At 51.1% G+C, this 19,351-nt stretch overlaps 1 protein-coding gene across 1 annotated transcript in view; it reads right to left on the reverse strand.

Annotated features, from left to right (window-relative positions):
* LOC117042262 overlaps positions 1-19,351 on the reverse strand; it is a 119,256-nt gene that overhangs the window by 23,331 nt on the left and 76,574 nt on the right. The window contains exons 10-12 of the mRNA XM_033141795.1: positions 7,162-7,174; positions 2,938-3,926; positions 2,652-2,658 (exon numbers count right to left, since the gene is read on the reverse strand). Coding sequence (XP_032997686.1) covers positions 2,652-2,658; positions 2,938-3,926; positions 7,162-7,174 — 1,009 coding nt within the window. The remainder of the gene's footprint in view (positions 1-2,651; positions 2,659-2,937; positions 3,927-7,161; positions 7,175-19,351) is intronic.

Below are 19,351 nucleotides of genomic sequence, written 5' to 3' on the forward strand. Positions count from 1 at the left end.
TCATCTTCATTTGCCATTCGTCTATTGTTGGTAATTCTTGGCTCTTCCAGTTCTCAGAAAGTAGTAGCATCGCAGCCTTTGTGGCATACAAAAAGAATGCTAAGTCTCTCTTGGGTATTTCTTCTCCAACTATTCCCAATAAAAAAGGCTTCTGCTTGAGTCAAAATGAGAGTACCCCCTAAACAAAAAAGCTCTGAGTTATACCGTAACATTACATATCAATGGGGAAATGATTTCATGAAGAATGTGATGCAATAACTTTTATGAATTATTATTCATTCATTAGTCATAAAGAAGAAAAGTGAAACAACCAGAAAAAAAATACATGGACAGTTTAAATTGCTGTGTTGGCACTTTGCGATAAATAAGTGGGTTTTGCGTTGCAGTTTGGGTCCTCGGTCTCTACAAGGTTCGCCATCACTGCCCTCGGATCATGTCCAGTTGCCAAGGAGGAGGGGGGCTTTCCACCCTCAGGGCCCAGAGTGGCTCCTGCTGGTGGATTTGGTGGAAGTTGACCCTTAGCCCTCTTGGTTGGGGGCCTGCCGGGACCTCCTTCCACACATTATACTCATTCAATCAATAGAATTTATTCGACCTTCAGTCAGAAAACAAATATTATCCATACAAAAATTAAAACGTCTAAAGCATCCAGAGAAGCGTGATACTTAGACCTACAACGAAAAGTAGATTATACATTTAGACCCGTATCCATACAGTCAATTTTAGCCTTACAGCCATTAAAGGCCAGAAGAATACATTTGGCCACCACGAAGGTTGTTGTTCCAGTAAACTAGTTCAGCAAAAACAAAACATGTCTTTCTCAGTCTACTGAGCTAAGTTGGCATAGGAGTGAGCTACAAGTTTTTGTCTAAGATCAGCATAAAATGGGCAGATCATTATACTCATCCATACTATTTCTCCCGTGTCCTTTTGGGGATAGCGTTCTCCACACACCGGCGTCACTGTCCGTCCCCCCACCCCCGATCATTGCCCAGATATACTCTGGTACAGCCCCTTCTTCCCTGTGCCCCCTTCCCTCCACATGGAAGACGTGCAGCTGGGAACAGAGCCTTTCCTTTCATGGTTCCATTATGGCAATAATAAAAGTGGGAGTTAGGCTGCTGTTCCTACAATATTAATCTAATTCTGCTTCCAAAGCAACAACCCCAGTCTCAGCTCCATCCCCAGATACAAACATTTCCAACTCCCTCCACCAAACACCAAAACCTTCAGTCAGAAAACAAATCAAAATCGAAAATTCTTTCTAGTAGCACCTTAGAGACCAACTGAGTTTGTTCCTGGTATGAGCTTTCGTGTGCATGCACACTTCTTCAGATACACTGAAACAGAAGTCACCAGATCCTTAAATATAGTGGGGGAGTGGGGAGGGGTATTACTCAGAAGGGTGGTGGGAATGGGTGATAGGCTGATAAGTGTGGAAAACCTGTTGACGACTCTAAACGGCTGCAATTAGTCTTGCAGGGAAAGGCAAGGGGTGAGATGGCTAAAGATGGCTTTGTTATGTATAATGAGATAAGAATCCAATGTCTTTGTTCAAACCAGGTTTCTCCATGGTTTTAAGTTTGGTGATTAGTTGCAATTCAGCCACTTCTCTTTCCAGTCTATTTCTGAAATTTCTTTGTATTAAGACAGCTACTTTGAGATCTTTTATAGAATGTCCTGGGAGATTGAAGTGTTCTCCTACTGGTTTCTCTGTCTTGTGATTCCTGATATCAGATTTATGTCCATTTATCCTTTGGCGTAGGGTTTGGCCTGTTTGTCCAATATAGAGAGCTGAAGGGCACTGTTGGCATTTGATTGCATACACAATGTTGGAAGATGAGCAATTAAATAGTCCTGAGATGGTGTGTTTGATGAAAACAAATATTATCCATACAAAAATTAAAGAAAACAAATATTATCCATACAAAAATTAAAATGTCTAAAACATCCGGAGAAGCGTGACACTTAGACCTACAACGAAAAGTAGATTATACATTTATAATCGTATCAACACAGTCAATTTTAGCCTTACGGCGCTTAAAGGCCAGAAGAAGAAATTTGGCCACCACGAAGGTTGTTGTTCCAGTAAACTTGTTCAGCAAAAACAAAACATGTCTTTCTCTGTCTACTGAGCTAAGTTGGCAAAGGAGTGGAGCTGTAAGTTTTTGTCTAAGGTCTGCATAAAATGGACAGATCATTATACTCATCTATACCGTTTCTCCTGTGTCCTTTTGGGGACACCGTTCTACACACACTGGCGTCCCTCTCCGTCCCCCCACCCCCGATCATTGCTTTCAGATGCTCCGTAAGGGCCCCTTCTTCCCTGTGCCCCAACTCCCACCACCAAACACCAAACCCAGCTAACTCTCAGTCCATCCTCATTCAGAAGCAGCACTCCAGTCTCCCACACTCCCCTTCTCTATCTAACAGTACACTAAATATTATATTATGCTTACTATTATGAAATGTTACCTTCGTTATTTTAAATACATGTCTAGACAATGATACCGACAAACAACGAAAGCTCACATACGCTGCATGCATTTAAGATTGATTTCCTGTTACTGATGTGAAGGAAAGTGTCAACTCAGAGAGAAACAGGTTCTACACTCCAAAAAGTGTTCCATAATAACCAAAGGAGATTCCACCCTCCTTCTATTTAAACCTTTTCTCTTCTTTGAGTTAATTGATGGCCTGTAGAGTATTCACTCTTACAGCTCTTACCCCTCAGAGGATTTTCATGGTTTGTAAGACTTCCACTACAACTGAACCTCTGTCCACTTCCCTAGCACTTACAAGGTTTCTCTCTTGTGTGAACCTGTAGATGTTTTTTAAGGTTTCCACTCTGCCTAAAGCTCTTTCCACACTCCATGCATTTAAATGGTTTCTCCCCTGTGTGAGTCCGTTGATGAATTCTAAGGAGTCCACTCCGACTGAAGCTTTTCCCACACTCCATGCATTTAAATGGCTTCTCCCCTGTGTGAGTCCGTTGATGAATTCTAAGGTATCCACTGTTAGTGAAGCTATTTCCACACTCCATACATTGAAAGGGTTTCTCCCCTGTGTGAGTCCGTTGATGAATTCTAAAGTCTCCACTCCGACTGAAGCTTTTCCCACACTCCACGCATTTAAATGGTTTCTCCCCTGTGTGAGTCCGTTGATGAATTCTAAGGTTTCCACTGTTAGTGAAGCTATTTCCACACTCCATACATTTAAATGGTTTCTCCCCTATGTGAGTCCATTGATGTTCTCTAAGGTGTCCACTATCAGTGAAGCTCGTTCCACACTCCATGCATTTAAATGGTTTCTCCCCTGTGTGAGTCCATTGATGTTTTCTAAGTTGTCCACTCTGACTGAAGCTCTTTCCACACTCCATGCATTGAAATGGTTTCTCCCCTGTGTGAATCCGTTGATGTTTTCTAAGTGTTCCACTGTCAGTGAAGCTCTTTCCACACTCCAAACATTTAAATGGTTTCTCCCCTGTGTGAGTCCGTTGATGAATTCTAAGGTCTCCACTGTTAGTGAAGCTCTTTCCACACTCCATACATTTAAATGGTTTCTCCCCTGTGTGAGTCCGTTGATGTTTTCTAAGGTCTCCACTTCTGGTGAAGCTCTTTCCACATTCCATGCATTTAAATGGTTTCTCCCCTGTGTGAGTCTGTTGATGAAATCTGAGGCTTCCACTGTTAGTGAAGCTCTTTCCACACTCCATGCATTTAAATGGTTTCTCCCCTGTGTGAGTCCGTTGATGTCTTCTAAGATTTCCACTCTCACTGAAGCTCTTTCCACACTCCACACATTGAAAGGGTTTCTCCCCTGTGTGAGTCCGTTGATGAATTCTAAGTTGTCCACTCCAATTGTAGCTCTTTCCACACTCCATGCATTTAAATGGTTTCTCCCCCGTGTGAGTCCGTTGATGTTTTCTTAGTGTTCCACTGTCAGGGAAGCATTTTCCACACTCCATACTTTCAAACTGTTTATCCTCTCTCTTTTCACACTCATGTATTGAAATGGTTTCTTCATTCTTCCCATTAGACATGGCCCACCAGAAGGAATCCTATTTGTTTTCTAGGAGGAGAAGAAAGGAATATTACATCAATCAGCACCTCCTCATATTTTAACATCGCATACATTCTCTCCTGTCCTCCATATGTTTCAATTTTTTAGGAAAGGCACATGAAATAATGTTGAATAATGGCAATGCATCATCAGCCTTTCATAACCCTTAATTATCGTTAATGAAACAGCATTATCTCAGAATACGGTTGAACTGTGGGATTTACTTTTTATAAAAGTGGTTTCTCATAGGAAGGGGAGCTGCTCTACGTCCCTGAACCTGCCCACTATTTATCAGGGTCCTACGTTCACCATGAAGTTCTTCATCCGATGCACTATAATCCTTCAGCCTTTGGACCACATTTCATCCCCTTCAACCTCTGTATGTTTATTAACTAGCTGCACAGTGCCTTTTGCCTCAGGACGTCCATACTGACCATTTTTGGAGACCCATATATAAGTATTGTGGTCAGTTGAAGGTGTGCTCACCCCTTTGCCAAAGCAAAGTTGCCGGAGGGAGGGAGGGACCAAGGTGGGGAGGACCATGCCGGGATCGCCTGCCCCACTGATTTCCCGAGGCTGCTGTCTTGTGTCTAGGACACTGGCAATGGAACAGCACCTTCCACTGGATGACAGGATGGAGTGTTAAATTAGGGCTGGCCAAATGGCACCCAGATCAGTCCCCTCCTTGCCCCTCTCTGCATCTGCTGCCTGAGTCTCCCTCACGGTGGAGCAGGCCCTGAGAACAGCCTTCTCTCTGCCTCCAAAATATAGGAAACAGGACACAGAAGGCCTTGGAGTGTCACCGTGGAACATAACACCAACAGGGATAAGAACAAGAACAAGAACAAAAATAAGTTGTAAGTCACATATAATTGTAGTAATAATTTCACAGGCTGGGGTGGGGAGGCAACCATAACAATCTTCCCAATCCCTTAAATCACACAGATTTAAGAGATCTGATATAGTGGCAATAATGGAAACCAGGTGGAATGGAGAGAAGGAGTTGGGCCCAGGTATCTCTGGGTTTAGACAGCATCTTAAAAAGCAGAGACATCACCTTGCCGACAAAGGTCCGTATAGTTAAAGCTATGGTTTCCCCAGTAGTAATGTATGGAAGCTGGACCATCAAGAAGGCTGATCGCCAAAGAATTGATGCTTTTGAATTATGGTGCTGGAGGAGACTCTTGAGAGTCCCATGGACTGCAAGAAGATCAAACCTATCCATTCTGAAGGAAATCAGCCCTGAGTGCTCACTGGAAGGACAGATCCTGAAGTTGAGGCTCCAAGACTTTGGCCACCTCATGAGAAGAGAAGACTCCCTGGAAAAGACCCGGATGTTGGGAAAGATGGAGGGCACAAGTAGAAGGGGACGACAGAGGATGAGATGGTTGGACAGTGTTCTCGAAGCGACTGGCATGAGTCTGACCAAACTGCGGGAGGCAGTGAAGGATAGGCGAGCCTGGTGTGCTCTGGTCCATGGGGTCACGAAGAGTTGACATGACTGAACGACTAAACAACAACAAATCTCTCGGTTGGAACGCTTTAGATGCTTCTCCACAGAAACACAGGCATGTGGGTAAGACTGTAGTTGCCAAGACAGAAGCCTCCAAGGGCGGAAATAATGGAGTGGGCTTCCTCCCTTTCCTCTTCCTCCCAATGTTTGGACTAGCTATAACAGCCCCCAGCATCTGATGCAGCAGCTGATCTGGGATCTGGGAATTATGGCAGGGCAAGGACTGAGCTTCAAGGGAGGAGAGGGTGGGTGGATCGGGCCTCCTGTTCAGGGATCTCTCCCTGGTCCATTTGACGTCATGGCAGACTCCTGGGCAGGAGGGAGAAGTCAAGGCAGGCAGCCCCCAAGTCTCTCTCTCTTCCTCCACCTACTGCCAGTGCTGCCTTCGATCCCACCCCCAGGGATGCCTCGCCAGATGAGCAGAATGGAGACGCGGGGGGGGGGGGTCCCTATCCAGCCCCTCTCGCCCCCTTTAACCCTTCCATGGCCTCCCTCTCTCCCATTCTCCACACAAAGGGGACCCACCAAGGCACAACTTGGCGCAGAGCCAGGATCGCGGCTCCCCAGGGATTCCAGCCATGGGGAACCCGGGACTCGCAGAGGAGCGCGGAAGTGGGGCCTGGGTTCAAGTCCAGCCCTTCCACAGAAAGAAGGGGAGGGGGGAAGCACTCCCCTTATTTCCTTTCAACGCCCCCCCCCGCCCCAAACCCTGCCCTCCCTTCCCAGCTTCCCTGTTTGCAAATTCAGGGGGAGGAAAAGCGCATCCTTCTCCCACCCCTAACCTCATATATAGATGTATTTTGTACCTCTTTGTCTTCCTCGTCCTCCTCCTGTCCAGACCTTCTCCTCTTCCGGAAATGTGGATGGGGGCCCCTCTCCCCCTTCCTGCCTCTCTAGGAAGCGGAGCTCACTGACCCAGGGGGAGGAATGAGTGACGCCTCCCTCCCTCCTCCTCCCAAACCAGCTCCGTTATCCTGTTTCTTTCCTGAGAAGGTCCCGGGTTCGATCCCCGGAGACCGCAGGGAAAGAGACTCTCTCCCCCCCCCAAAAAAAGTCCTCTGGGGCACGAAGGTTACATTCCCCCCTTCATCTCTTTTAATCCACTGCTGGGAGGGGGGGATCCGGTCCTTTTTACACGCATTTCACAACGGGGGGGGCAGGGGTGTCCCCGTTACAACAGCCCTGCAGAGCAGACCGGGTTTGTGGGGCTGGGAACAGTAACTGACCACAACCCTAAAGGGGAGTCCAGAGTCCTTATTGCGGGTGCCTTTTTGAACTTGAGCTTTGCTGGTGGGGCGGGAGGGGTGCAGCTCAGTGGCATAGCAGCTGTACCCCCTTTTTTGGCTCCCCGCTATAAGGGCGAGAGAGAGATTTCACTTTCTTGGGTTCCATGATCACTGCAGATGGTGACAGCAGTCCCGAAATTAAGATGCCTGCTTCTTGGGAGGAAAGCAATGACAAACCTAGACAGCATCTTAAAAAGCAAAGACATCACCTTGCCGACAAAGGTCCGTATAGTTAAAGCTATGGTTTTCCCAGCAGTAATGTACGGAAGCGAGAGCTGGACCATAAAGAAGGCTGATCGCTGAAGAATTGATGCTTTTGAATTATGGTGCTGGAGGAGACTCTTGAGAGTCCCATGGACTGCAAGAAGATCAAACCTATCCATTCTCAAAGAAATCAGCCCTGAGTGCTCACTAGAAGGACAGATCCTGAAGCTGAGGCTCCAGTACTTTGGCCACTTCATGAGAAGAGAAGACTCCCTAGAAAAGACCCTGATGTTGGGAAAGATGGAGGGCACAAGGAGAAGGGGACGGCAGAGGATGAGATGGTTGGACAGTGTTCTCGAAGCGACTGGCATGAGTTTGGCCAAACTGTGAAGGCAGTGAAGGATAGGCGTGCCTGGCGTGCTCTGGTCCATGGGGTCACGAAGAGTCGGACACGACTGAACGACTGAACAACAACAATGAGGGCGAGATCCCCTCCTGACTCGCACCAGGATCCTGCAATGCGGGTCAGGTAGGGGCGCCAGTTGGGTATCCGTTTCCCAGGCGAACACAGGCAGGTCCGGCTCCCCTCGCGACGGATCCCCCCTTTTCCTCCGGCAGGAATCCGTGGGGCGCTCCGGCCTTGGGTATCTTTCGATGGGGGCAGAGAAAGAGAGGGAGTTCATGGAAGGGTTAAAGGACGCGAGAGAGGCCTGGATAGAGACCCTCCTGCCTCTCTATCCTCCCTGCTGGTCTTGGGAGGCCCCTGCGCACTTGGGGGCGGATGGAGGAGGAAGTTGGGGGGCGGATGGAGGAAGGGAAGCAACGTGGGGGGAGGGAAGCCCAGCAGGACATTGACAGCGGGGAGACAGACAGAGAGAGACGTGGCGTTTTGGGGAGTCCTCTCCACCCTGGGTGCTGGCGGGGGAATGTGCGGAGGGGCTGCCTTGCTAATATTATAGGAGCCCCTCAATCAAACAACTTAACAAAATACCAAAATAAAAAATACAATACAAACTTAAACAGCTACACATTAAAACAACCCCCATCCAAAAGAAAACAACATCCCTTTTTTTAAAAATTACAATGGTTCCTTGGTTCCCAAACTGCTTAGTTGACCAACAAATCGGACCCTGAATGCTCCATACCCGGAAATAAGCGTTCCGGTTTGCGAACGTTTTTTTGGAAGCCGAATGTCCTCTTCGGCTGTCGGCAATTTCCTGGGCCGATCAGCCAGTTAGAAGCCGCACCTACAACATGCCTAACTTGCTTTTTCAAATGTCCTCCGGGCCACGACGGTTACATCCCCCCTTCATCTCTTTTAATCCCTTTAATCATTTTTACACCCATTTCCAAACATGGGGGAGCCGTAGGGTGTCCCCGTTACAACAGCCCTGCAAAGTAGCTTGGGGAGCTTGGAACACTAACTTAGGACAACCCTAAATGGTGTTATCCCTTGCCATTATAGATATATATCCGCTTATTTCATGTGAGCTGCTTGGAGGACAGCTTTGGTTCAAAGGCAAGATTGAAATACAATGGTTTCCCCCCATTCCTAACTGAGAGCTATTCCTCCGCCCCTCCTCTCCATGGTCTGGCTGGCGACCTCCAGATCCCCCTTCTCCCCTCTGCCCCTTTGAAGACAGGGAGACGTACAGACCCATAGGATCACAGAAGTGGAAGGGCCTGAAGAGTGTTACGGAAAAATCCCAAGTGTGCTTGTCCACCTGGCCCTATGAGAGAAGCCCACGGGTTCTGCGGAGATCAAGGAGGAAGCCAGCCAGGAGCAAAGTAAAGCAAAGAAGCTTTATTGCGCAACAGGAGCAGCCAAGACTGTTCAACGGGGAAAGGGGTGACATGGACTTTTAAAACTTCACAAAACATCCCAGAATACCCTTCAGGAACGTCACCATCACATGGGGAAAACGTCAGGTGATTGACAGGAGGAAGGGGGGTTTTCAGGATCTGCATATGGGGAAAACAAGTTTAGCATAACGATCAAGGTGGCAGGAACAGGTAAATGGTTTAAGGGTGGGTACAATACACATAGAGAGTTTCCACTGGGGAAGAACAATAGGGGATCCTTGGGAGGATGTCTGCTACTATGGTAACTGATGGATGGGGATTGAGTGGATTATTGGGAGGGGTGCATTTCCTGGATGAGGACGTGACTGCCTGCTGAAAGGATTATGAAGGTCATCGGCACAAAGTCCAAAAATTATATATGTTCAAGAAAGTGTACTTCTGATGGTCGGAGGATGGCGGGAACCGAGGGGATGGAGAGTCCATCTCCTGAGGAGAAGATAGACACTCGAACTGAGCAGATTGGACACTGCGTTCAGGAGTTACGGATTTTACAATAATAAACATTTCGAGCTGTCAAAAACAGGCCACCCAGTCTTTAAATTGTCCATTTGATACATTGTTGCAAGTTATAATTAATAATTTCCCCAACTGGATACATTTTGGTTTCGATTCCATTGTTCTCCCAGCAGGGAGCCTGTCAATACCCACTTAGCGTTCAGCCAAGCGTGAAGGTGATGATTGAATCATAGTATCTGAGCTGAACGTTCCATTTTGCAGGCTGAGCTGGATGCATGCTCCTGATTGGCGGGCCTGCCGTTCATTGAGAAAATGGTGTGTAGCGAAGCGCTTCTGACAGGTGAAGCGGTACGGGTTTTTAGGCTTTATGTACAGCCTTTTGAAGGGGTTTTTGGGGAAAATCAGTGTGCTGCTTGTGAGACCGTGTGGGGAAACATGTGGAGGGGTTTTCGGGGCCCAGGGGAAGTGTCCTAAAGGCGATCCGGTGGGTCCCGGCTGGCCGCCTTGTCAGCAGGCCTCCGGGAAGAGCGCTCCCCCTGCCGGTTTCCCTATCATATCCCCCATTCGGAGAGAGGGTTGCGGCCCGTTCCGGAGGAACAGCAACCCCTTCTCTCCGCACCTTCACAGTTCGGTGATCTGATATTCCCCTTCCCCCAGGTGCCGCATCTGTACGTATTCAGGGAAGGGAATGGCGGTACGGGAATAGGCTCTAAGGGGAAATATAGCGTTAGGGGCTTTCCGGGAGGGACAACGAAACAAAGAACAACACGGTCCCCAGCAGTGAGCAACACAACAAAAGGTCACAATGCATACGGTAACGACTAAAACAATCACAACTAGTCCCTTCAGGAGTTGCTTCGCCCAGCCCAGGTCAGGCAACCAACCCCACAGGTCGAGCCCCGACAGTCCTTCATGCTGGATGTCACGCAGGGTCCCAGCAAGTCTATGTATGTTGTTTAGGTGTCCCGTTATGTTTAGGGTTTGGTCGGTTACATACGTACAGCACTCTGAACCAATCAGAGCACAAGTCCCGCCCTCTGACGACAGTAAAAAATCGGTAGCAATCCGGTTTTGGATCGATAATTGTCGTACCTGGGAGAGCTCAGTGGTTAGAGCATCGGTGACCTGTTCGGTTTCTCGCATGAATTTGAGGAGGATGTCCGTGAGTTTCAAGATGTCAACGTGATTGGAACCCGCTCCGTAGGCAGGGAACAATGCTCTCCCCCACGTCTCTCCGTTAGCGGCCACATCGGAGAGGTCCGAGAGAGCCTGTTCCTCTCTTTTGTTCCTTTGTCTCCCGGTAGGCAGGTCATGGGTGACTCGGATGCCCGGGACAATATATCCGATATAACAGGAGCCAGACATGTGGGGGCTGACCCACCGGTACCCGCGGTGAGCACAGATCCACCACAGGCCCGCGAGGTAGGACTCCATCCGGCCTGAGGCAAAACTTTGCAAGAGAGCGGGGTTCGGCTTTCCCACGGGTCCAACAACGGTAGTCCAAGCGGCGGAGAGGTCGGAGGCAGTCTGCGTGCCTCTCGGGCTGGTGATGATAACTTGCCCTGTCTCACGGAGTTCCAGGTTGATGTCGCACACACTGACCCCCACGTTAGGTCCTTGTCCCGTGAAGCGGCGGCAAAGGGGGCCCCTGGTTGGACCTGTCAAGTACAGGTATTGGTGGGTGAGATTCAAGGCTGTTAGGTTCCATGAGGCAACGTCCCCTGACCGGAACTGTTCCAGGGTGACGGCCACCGGAACCAGAGGTAGCCCTTGTCTCATATGGGTTGGAGCATGAGCACAGATCCAACAGTCCCGAGTAGTGGTCTCCTTTGCCACCTTGCTGAGGAGTTGGATGAAAGAGTTCTGCTCCCAGGAAGAGAGGAGGTCCGGTTCTATGCCAGACTGGTTCAGTCCTAATCGTCGGGGAGCGGTGCCTATCGGGTGAAGGGGGTCAGTGGAATTAAGGAGGCTGACGCTGGAGGCAATGCCTCCACATCTCATGGGTCCTGTATGATCCCAAGCAGGAGGATGGGAAGGGGCTACTGGGTGATGCCACCCTTCTAAATACTCTCTCCCTTTCCAGTTTCCCGTAAGTCCAAGGTCCCAGAGGCAACAAAACCTCCTGAGACATACGCCTTGCAACTGGGATCTATGGGGTCCCGGAACCATACGGAGGCATTGAAATCCAAAGAGGAGACTCTCAGAGGGTTGGTGGGTGTCCGTGTAGGCGTGTGAGGCTCCACCATGCGCCACCTCAGTCCAGTTAGGGAGCCTGGTAACTTCCCCTCGTTCGTAGAGGAGGTAGGACCCATTTATGCATTGCAAACGGTAATGTCCATGGTCCAAGGCAAGGACAGCGGCTCCAATGCGATGGAAGTATTGGGTACGGATAAAGAGTTCCCAATACTGAGAGTCAGAGAGTTGGGGTACTGCAGAGTGACGCAAGAGGGTCCGGGACTCAGGAACACAAAAGTCAAAGTCCCCCATTCGATCCCGGTTGTCCCTACCCCCTAGGTCAACAGCATGGAAGTCCAGGTAACGGTAGTCGGTGTGCAAGTGCACGCAGTAGTTGGCTGCGAAGGTGACAGTCGCAGCAGTCAGAACAAGGGTTAGAGTCCGGGGAGAGCAGAGAAATTGGGGCGGCATGGTGGAAGTTAAAGGTGGAGCTGTCAGATAGCTGTCAGCTGTCAGAAGGCGAGGCGAGCTGTCAACGAGCTGTCAGAAGGCGAGGCGAAGCGAAGGACGAGCTGTCAGCGAGCTGTCAGAAGGCGAGGCGAGCTGTCAACGAGCTGTCAGAAGGCGAGGCGAGCTGTCAACGAGCTGTCAGAAGGCGAGGCGAAGCGAAGGACGAGCTGTCAACGAGCTGTCAGAAGGCGAGGCGAAGCGAAGGACGAGCTGTCAGCGAGCTGTCAGAAGGCGAGGCGAGCTGTCAACGAGCTGTCAACGAGCTGTCAGAAGGCGAGGCGAAGCGAAGGACGAGCTGTCAGCGAGCTGTCAGAAGGCGAGGCGAAGCGAAGGACGAGCTGTCAGCGAGCTGTCAGAAGGCGAGGCGAGCTGTCAACGAGCTGTCAGTCGCGTTTCAGGCGTAGTTTAATACCGGTGTTGCCGGGAACGATCTCGGAGGTCCAGATGGCGCCCGGTCCGGTCTGTTGGACCCGATCCTGGTCCCGATCCTGATCCGGTGGCGAAGGCTGTTGGACCCGATCCTGGTCCCGATCCTGATCCGGTGGCGAAGGCTGTTGGACCCGATCCTGGTCCCGATCCTGATCCGGTGGCGAAGGCTGTTGGACCCGATCCTGGTCCCGATCCTGATCCGGTGGCGAAGGCTGTTGGACCCGATCCTGGTCCCGATCCTGATCCGGTGGCGAAGGCTGTTGGACCCGATCCTGGTCCCGATCCTGATCCTGTGGTGGGGCGATGTGTTCTCCGTCCTCGTCGTCTATATAGGAGGCTGCAGTGGGAGGTGGGTTATCAAAAGTATAATCCTCCCCCCCGCTTTCCTGTGTCTCCTGTGGCGGTTGTGTGGCCTTGCACCTGGTATGGTGAAGCCAGGCATTTTTCTCCCCCACTTTTAGAGCTGTGAGTGAGACGAGGAGGACCTGATATGGACCCTCCCAGGCTGGCTGCAGTGGGAGTTTCTGATAGACCTTCACTAACACCCAGTCTCCTGGTTGGAATGAGTGAACGGGGGCATCTGCTGGCAGGTTCTGGCCTTCTATGGCCGCATATTTATGAAGGCTGCGCAGCTGTTTCTGCAGTTGTATCACATAGCTGGTAAGTTCAGCTTCCCCAATGTCCAATTCTGATAAGGGGAACTGGGTGTTATAGATAGGAGGGGGTCGTCCGAAGAGAAGTTCAAAGGGGGAGAGTTTTAGGGGTCCAGTGGGGGCGCTCCTGATGTTGTGAAGGACTATTGGCAGTGCATTGACCCACTTCAAACCAGTGGAGCTACAGATTTTCCCCAATTGGACCTTTATTTCCTGATTCATGCGTTCGACTTGCCCTGAGGAAGCGGGGTGGTAGGGGGTGTGCAGTTCCCACTTAATGCCAAGAGCAGATGCCACATGTTGGACCACAGCCGCTGTGAAGTGGCTCCCCCTGTCAGAGTCTAACTTGCGTGGGATTCCAAATCGTGGAATGATCTCATGGAGTAGGGCTCTGGCCACAACCGAGGCTGTAGCCCTTTTAGCAGGAAAGCCCTCAGTCCATGAGGAGAATTTGTCAATTATAACCAGAACATGATGAAAGCCCTGACACGGGGGAAGATCAATAAAGTCCAATTGTAAGTTTTCAAAGGGGACAAAAGCCCATGGTCTAGCCCCTGGTGGCCGCCTGGGCTCACGTTTAGGGTTATAATTTTGGCAAGTGACACAGTTCTTAGTAGCAGCGGCTGCTGCCGTGGCTGTCCCAGGGGCATACCAGGATCTTTGAACAAAGTCTATCAGCTTCCCTTTGCCCCAGTGGGTTTGTTGGTGGAGGACTCTGACAAACTTAGGGGTCCAAGCCCTGGGCATGACGACTCTCCCATCTGGAAGAGTCCATACGCCATTGACCTTTGTCGCACCAATGGTAGTCCACGAGGATTGCTCCTCTTCAGGGGCAGTCCTATACATTAGATCAAAGTCGAAGTCTGCAGGTATTTGAATGCATTGGAAGTCTGCCCCCTCCCGTGGGGTTTGCAAGGCTGCCATTTGGGCGGCGCGATCCGCCCTCCTATTGCCCTTTGAGACCGGGTCCCTCCCTTTGGTGTGGGCCTTACAGTGGACGACAGCGATGGAGGCCGGTAGGTGAATTGCAGACAGCAGTCTTTCCACTAGGGCGGCGTGGGAGATTTGCGATCCTGCAGCCGTTAGGAAGCCCCTTTGGAGCCATATCTGCCCCGTAGTGTGGACCAGACCGAAGCAATATTTGCTGTCGGTGTATATGGTGGTGCGCTTTCCTTCGCTAAGTTCACAGGCTCTGATGAGGGCTACTAGTTCGGCCGCCTGAGCACTGTACTGGGCATGTATGGGACCCGCTTCTAATACTTCGAAATCAGATGCTACCGCATATCCAGTCTTTCTCTCTCCATTCACTATCTTAGAGCTGCCATCTGTGTATAATATAAGATCTGGGTTCTCCAGGGGGAGGTGATCCAAATCCTCTCTAGGTTTTTCAGTTTGTCTGACAATTTGAGCGCAATCGTGATGGGGGGTGCCATCTTCCGGCAGTGGAAGTAGGGTCGCCGGGTTCAAGGAGTTTACTCTCTTGATGACTACGTTTGAGGGAGCCAATAGGAGGGCTTCGTAGCGGTTTAGACGCGGATTGGAAAAATGGTGGGTGCCTTTCATAGATAGGAGGGTGGAGACTGCATGGGGCACATGGATGGTAATTTCATGCCCCAGTACTGTCTCCTGCGCTTTCTGGAGGAGGATTGCTGCAGCGGCTATGGCCCTAAGGCAGCTTACGGCTCCCTTGGCGGTGTTATCGAGCTGCAGACTGTAGTAAGCCACTGGCCTCTGCCGGTCCCGAAAGGATTGAGTTAGGACTCCCGAGGCCACCCCCATCTGTTCGTGGACGTATAGATTGAATGGGATGCGGTAATCTGGGAGGCCTAAAGCGGGGGTGGAACGTAATTCCCTCTTCAGGCGCTCAAAGCAGGCAAAAGCCTCCTCGCTCCATATTAACTTATCGGGGTGGTCCTGGCGGGTCATGGCCGACAGGGGCTTCGTTATTTCGCTGTAGGCGGCGACCCATTCTCTACAGAACCCAGCCATCCCGAGTAGCCCACGCAATTGTCGTTTAGTCTGAGGTAGGGGTATTTTCGTGACTGCATCTATTCTGTCGGTTGCCAGGCTCCGGGTGCCCACCCCTAGGACGTGTCCAAGATATCTGACCTCCTGCTTGCAGAATTGTAGCTTTTTGGGGGAAACTTTGTGTCCTTTGTAGGCTAGGGCGACAAGGAGGTGTTTGGTGTCCAATTTGCATGCCTCCTCGCTATTAGAACAAATCAATATATCATCAACGTAAAGCAGATGCTTAGATCCAGCAGGCAGTACTACATCCTGTAGATCTTGGTGCAAGATGGCAGAGAAGATGGCCGGCGATTCCACATACCCCTGGGGTAGCCTGGTCCAAGTGAGCTGGCCGGGTCCCCAGGTGAAGGCAAAGAGAAATTGACTTTCAGGGGCCAGGGGTATGCTGAAAAATGCAGAACATAAATCTGCAGCGCTGTACCAGGAGGTGCCCGGTGGTATTGCATTTAGTAGGGAGTTTGGGTTCCCCACCACCGGGTGGCGCGGCACCACGAATTGGTTAACTAATCTCAAGTCCTGTACAAAACGGTAACGGGTTGGTGCGCCCTCTGTAGCGGCCTTCTTAATGGGGAGGACTGGCGTGTTGCACGGGGAGGCGCAAGGCACTAAAATTCCCTGTTGTAGGAAATCCTCTATCATGGGTGTAAGTCCCTGTATTGCAGCCTGTGGCAGTGGGTACTGCTTAGTACAAGGGTATGGGAGATCTGCTCTATAGGTGATCTTGACAGGCACAGCGGATTTTAAAAGCCCTACAGAGGTGGATTCTGTCCCCCATAGCCAAGGGGGTAGTTCCAATTCAAGGTCCAAGGGGAGATCTGGGAACTGACGCTCCTGGACTGCTTCTTGTACAAGTCCCTGGAATGCAGGTACAGATTCCTCAGGCATGTGCAGATATATGCCGTCCTGTGAGCATTTAATAGTCGCTCTCAGCTTGCAAAGTAGGTCCCTCCCCAAGAGATTCACTGGGCTGCTGGTTAGCAAGAAGGTATGTTCCGCTAATAGGGGTCCCAGGGTGACCTTGGCTGGCTGTGAGAGCGGGCAGGTGCGGGGTATCCCATCCAGTCCCATGACTTTCTTGGTTTCCTGCCCAGGTTCCAGATGGCTGTTGGCCAAGGTGGAATAGGTCGCTCCGGTGTCGAGAAGGCACTCATAAGGGTGCCCATCGATCTCAATGGTGCAGATGGGATCTTCCGGAGAGAGCGCTAGGACTGGGCAAATGGAGTGGGTCTGGTTGGGATCCCCGACTGATTGTCAATACTGATTTGCTCCATGCGGCTGGGGAGGTAGAGTGGCCGGTGGTGCTGCAGGATTCTGGACCCCACTCTGGTGAATCGGGGGGCGCATATTGGACTGGGATGCCTGCGGTGGTCTGGAAGGTGGTTGGGGCCACTGTCCTTGAGTCGCTGGGGTTTGGTTCCCAAACCCTGGGGCAGCCTGTTGGTTAGGTAGGTAGGGCGCATAGCTCGTTCCTCTATGGTGGGGAGGCCTGTTCTCTTGTGTCCAATTAGTTACTGGATTAAGATATGGACAAAATTTGCGTATGTGCCCTTCCTCCTGGCAATGGAAGCAGCCCCCTCCTGTATAGCCCCAGGGTCGGTTTGTGACTTGTGGCCCCCTTCCTCTTCCTCGTCCTCTTCCCCTGCTTTGATACTGAGCCGGTTCCATGCTGAGGGCGAGCACATGGTCGTCCTCTGACCTTGGTTCTCTCCTTTTCTTCTCATCTCTAGTGTTGAAGATGGTTTTTGCGATGGAGAGGATTTCACTGAAACTCTTTCCATCGTATCCTATCTGGAGGCTTAAAGCCTTTCTTATGTCCGGGCTGGATTGATCCTTAAAGAATCCTTTCACTATCACTGAGTGCTGAGGATTGTCGGGGTCTATCCCGCCCCAGGTCTTTATCGCTGATACCAGCCTAGTATAATAATCTGAGGGGTGCTCATTAGGTCCTTGTAGAACCGACTGGACTTTAGTCCAATTCACGGTGCGCTGGCCAGCCGCTTTAATCCCATCTAGGATGGCTTTCTTGAAGATTTTTAGGTGCCACATGCCGCCAGGGGTGTTGTAGTCCCAAGCAGGCTCCGGCTCAATCCTAAGATTTTGGGCTGTCAGCGGTTCAATACCGTCGGGTTTGTCTTGCTGGTAGTTTTCAAGCTCTAGTGCTTCTCCTGCCTTGGCTAAGATATCTGCCTTCTCCGCCTCATTAAAGAGGGCATTAAGGAGAACATGCGTGTCAGCCCAAGTCGGATGGTGTGTGGAGAAGATAGCGCTTATTTGGCGATAACATTTATCAGGGCTATCTCTTAGAGACGGCATCTGGCTTGCCCAGGCCACCAGGTCCGCTGTATGAAACGGTTGGTGGGTGTAAATCATACGGGGTGGGCCATCTGGTTCCGCCGGTGGTATGGGCAGTGCTCTCAAGGGCATCTGTATCTCTGGCTCCCCACTAGGCTTAGATGTGCTGGGGCCCGCGCCTGATGATGGTGGCGGTTGCTTCCCAGATGTGCTGGGGCCCGCGCCTGATGATGGTGGCGGTTGCTTCCCTTTTGTTTTATTCCCGCTACGGAGAGCCATCCCCTCCTCCCCCTCCGACTCCTCGTCCTCTGAGCTTGTCCCGAGGTCTGAGACGGGTGCTGTTGCGCCCTGGTAGTAGAAGGGGATTAAGGTCCGATCTATGAGTTCTTCATTTGAACGTTCCTCGTAAGGGGGAGGGAGCGACTGGGCTGGTTTTTGGCGCCTCTTCTCGCTGGGCTGCCGGTTAGGCTTGATGATGGGAAGTTGCAGCGAAGGGGCAGTCTGCAGGGAGCACAGAACCTGCTGGACTGCCTCAAAGGCAGCCAGGTATTCTAGCTGGCGGGGTTTTTCTTCTAATAAGTACTTCTTCAGAGAATTGAGTCGGTCTTTATTGAAAGACCCGTCCGTTGGCCAGCGGAGCTCGGGTTTTAAGGTGGCAGTAGCATTTGGCCATAGATTCCTGCAGAGGTCTCCTAACTTCTGCTTGGATAGTAGTTCGTGCCCTGGTATTTGCTTCCAGTGGGCTAAGACGAACTCAAGGGGGGAGTCGGGGTCCAGCTGAGAAACGGAAGGCTTCCGTGAAGCTTTCCTCTCAGAGGGAGCCCGCTCATGCTTCGAAGCTTTAGTTCCCATCTCGCGACTTCGGGGTTCGGGTTCCTAAGAACGGGAAAAAAGGGTAGGGGTTCGGGTTTCTTAATTGGATATCCTTAGTCCTTCCTTTCCTATTCCTAACACTCAACTTCAACTCTGGCGCCTATTTCTTACACCGTCGGGGTTCCTTCCCCAGACCTTTTCCTTTCCAAACAACCAGGGGTTTCCTCACCACTCTGCCTTGTCTTGCCCCTCAGGCCAAGCTCTCCCTCCTGGCAACCTCCTACCTGACGTTACAACTTGAGAGAGAGGGCCCTACTGGACGCCCACTTAGCGTGGTGCCAGATCAGGTAGCCTCTGGATAGAGTTTTCGTTCCGGAATACCCCCCTTGCGTTTGGAAGCGGGTTCACACGCGACAAGCGCGTACACGTGTCCCGACCAGTGCGGCTAGGGTAACGATAGAAAGGAAGTCCCCCTGCCCCTCGGCTGGTAGGTCACCCGTTTGCGGGGAGGTGGTTGTTTAGGCCGTCCTCCCCGTCTTATTTCTCGGGTTCCACACCAATGAGGAAGACAGAAGTACGAAGAAGAACTCTGGCCCCTTGCGTTCGATAGGGTACCCACAGCGGTGAGGTGGTTGTTTAGGCCGTCCTCCCCGTCTTACGTTCGAGTCCCGTCTCGGTGCGGCTGACCAGAGGTTTAAGGGAAAGAAATAGAGCTCAGGACTCCCCTGTCGAGTTGAGCATGGGTCCACGCGTTGGACCAAGAGAAAGGCAAGAAATAACGATAGGTAAGAGGGCAGAGAATTGGTTGCCAGGAGTCACCACCCCTCTCCCACCGATGCACGGGGATTCAACCTATACTCACGTCTCTGGTCCTGTGATCCCGGGATCAAGAAGGTAGCCGGCGAGCTTTCCCTTTGCTCCCTGGTTGGTCCCTCGGAGACTTGCAATTACCGCCCGGAGGATGGCCGGAGGTCCGGAAAAACTTCCCAGGCAAAAGGGCCCGGTGCCGGCTGAAGGTTTTGGGGTCCCGCGGCCAGCCACACGGGAGCACCGCAAGACTCCCGGGT

This window comes from Lacerta agilis, chromosome 2 (genome assembly GCF_009819535.1).
Source record: "Lacerta agilis isolate rLacAgi1 chromosome 2, rLacAgi1.pri, whole genome shotgun sequence".
In the NCBI taxonomy this organism is placed as follows: domain Eukaryota; kingdom Metazoa; phylum Chordata; class Lepidosauria; order Squamata; family Lacertidae; genus Lacerta; species Lacerta agilis.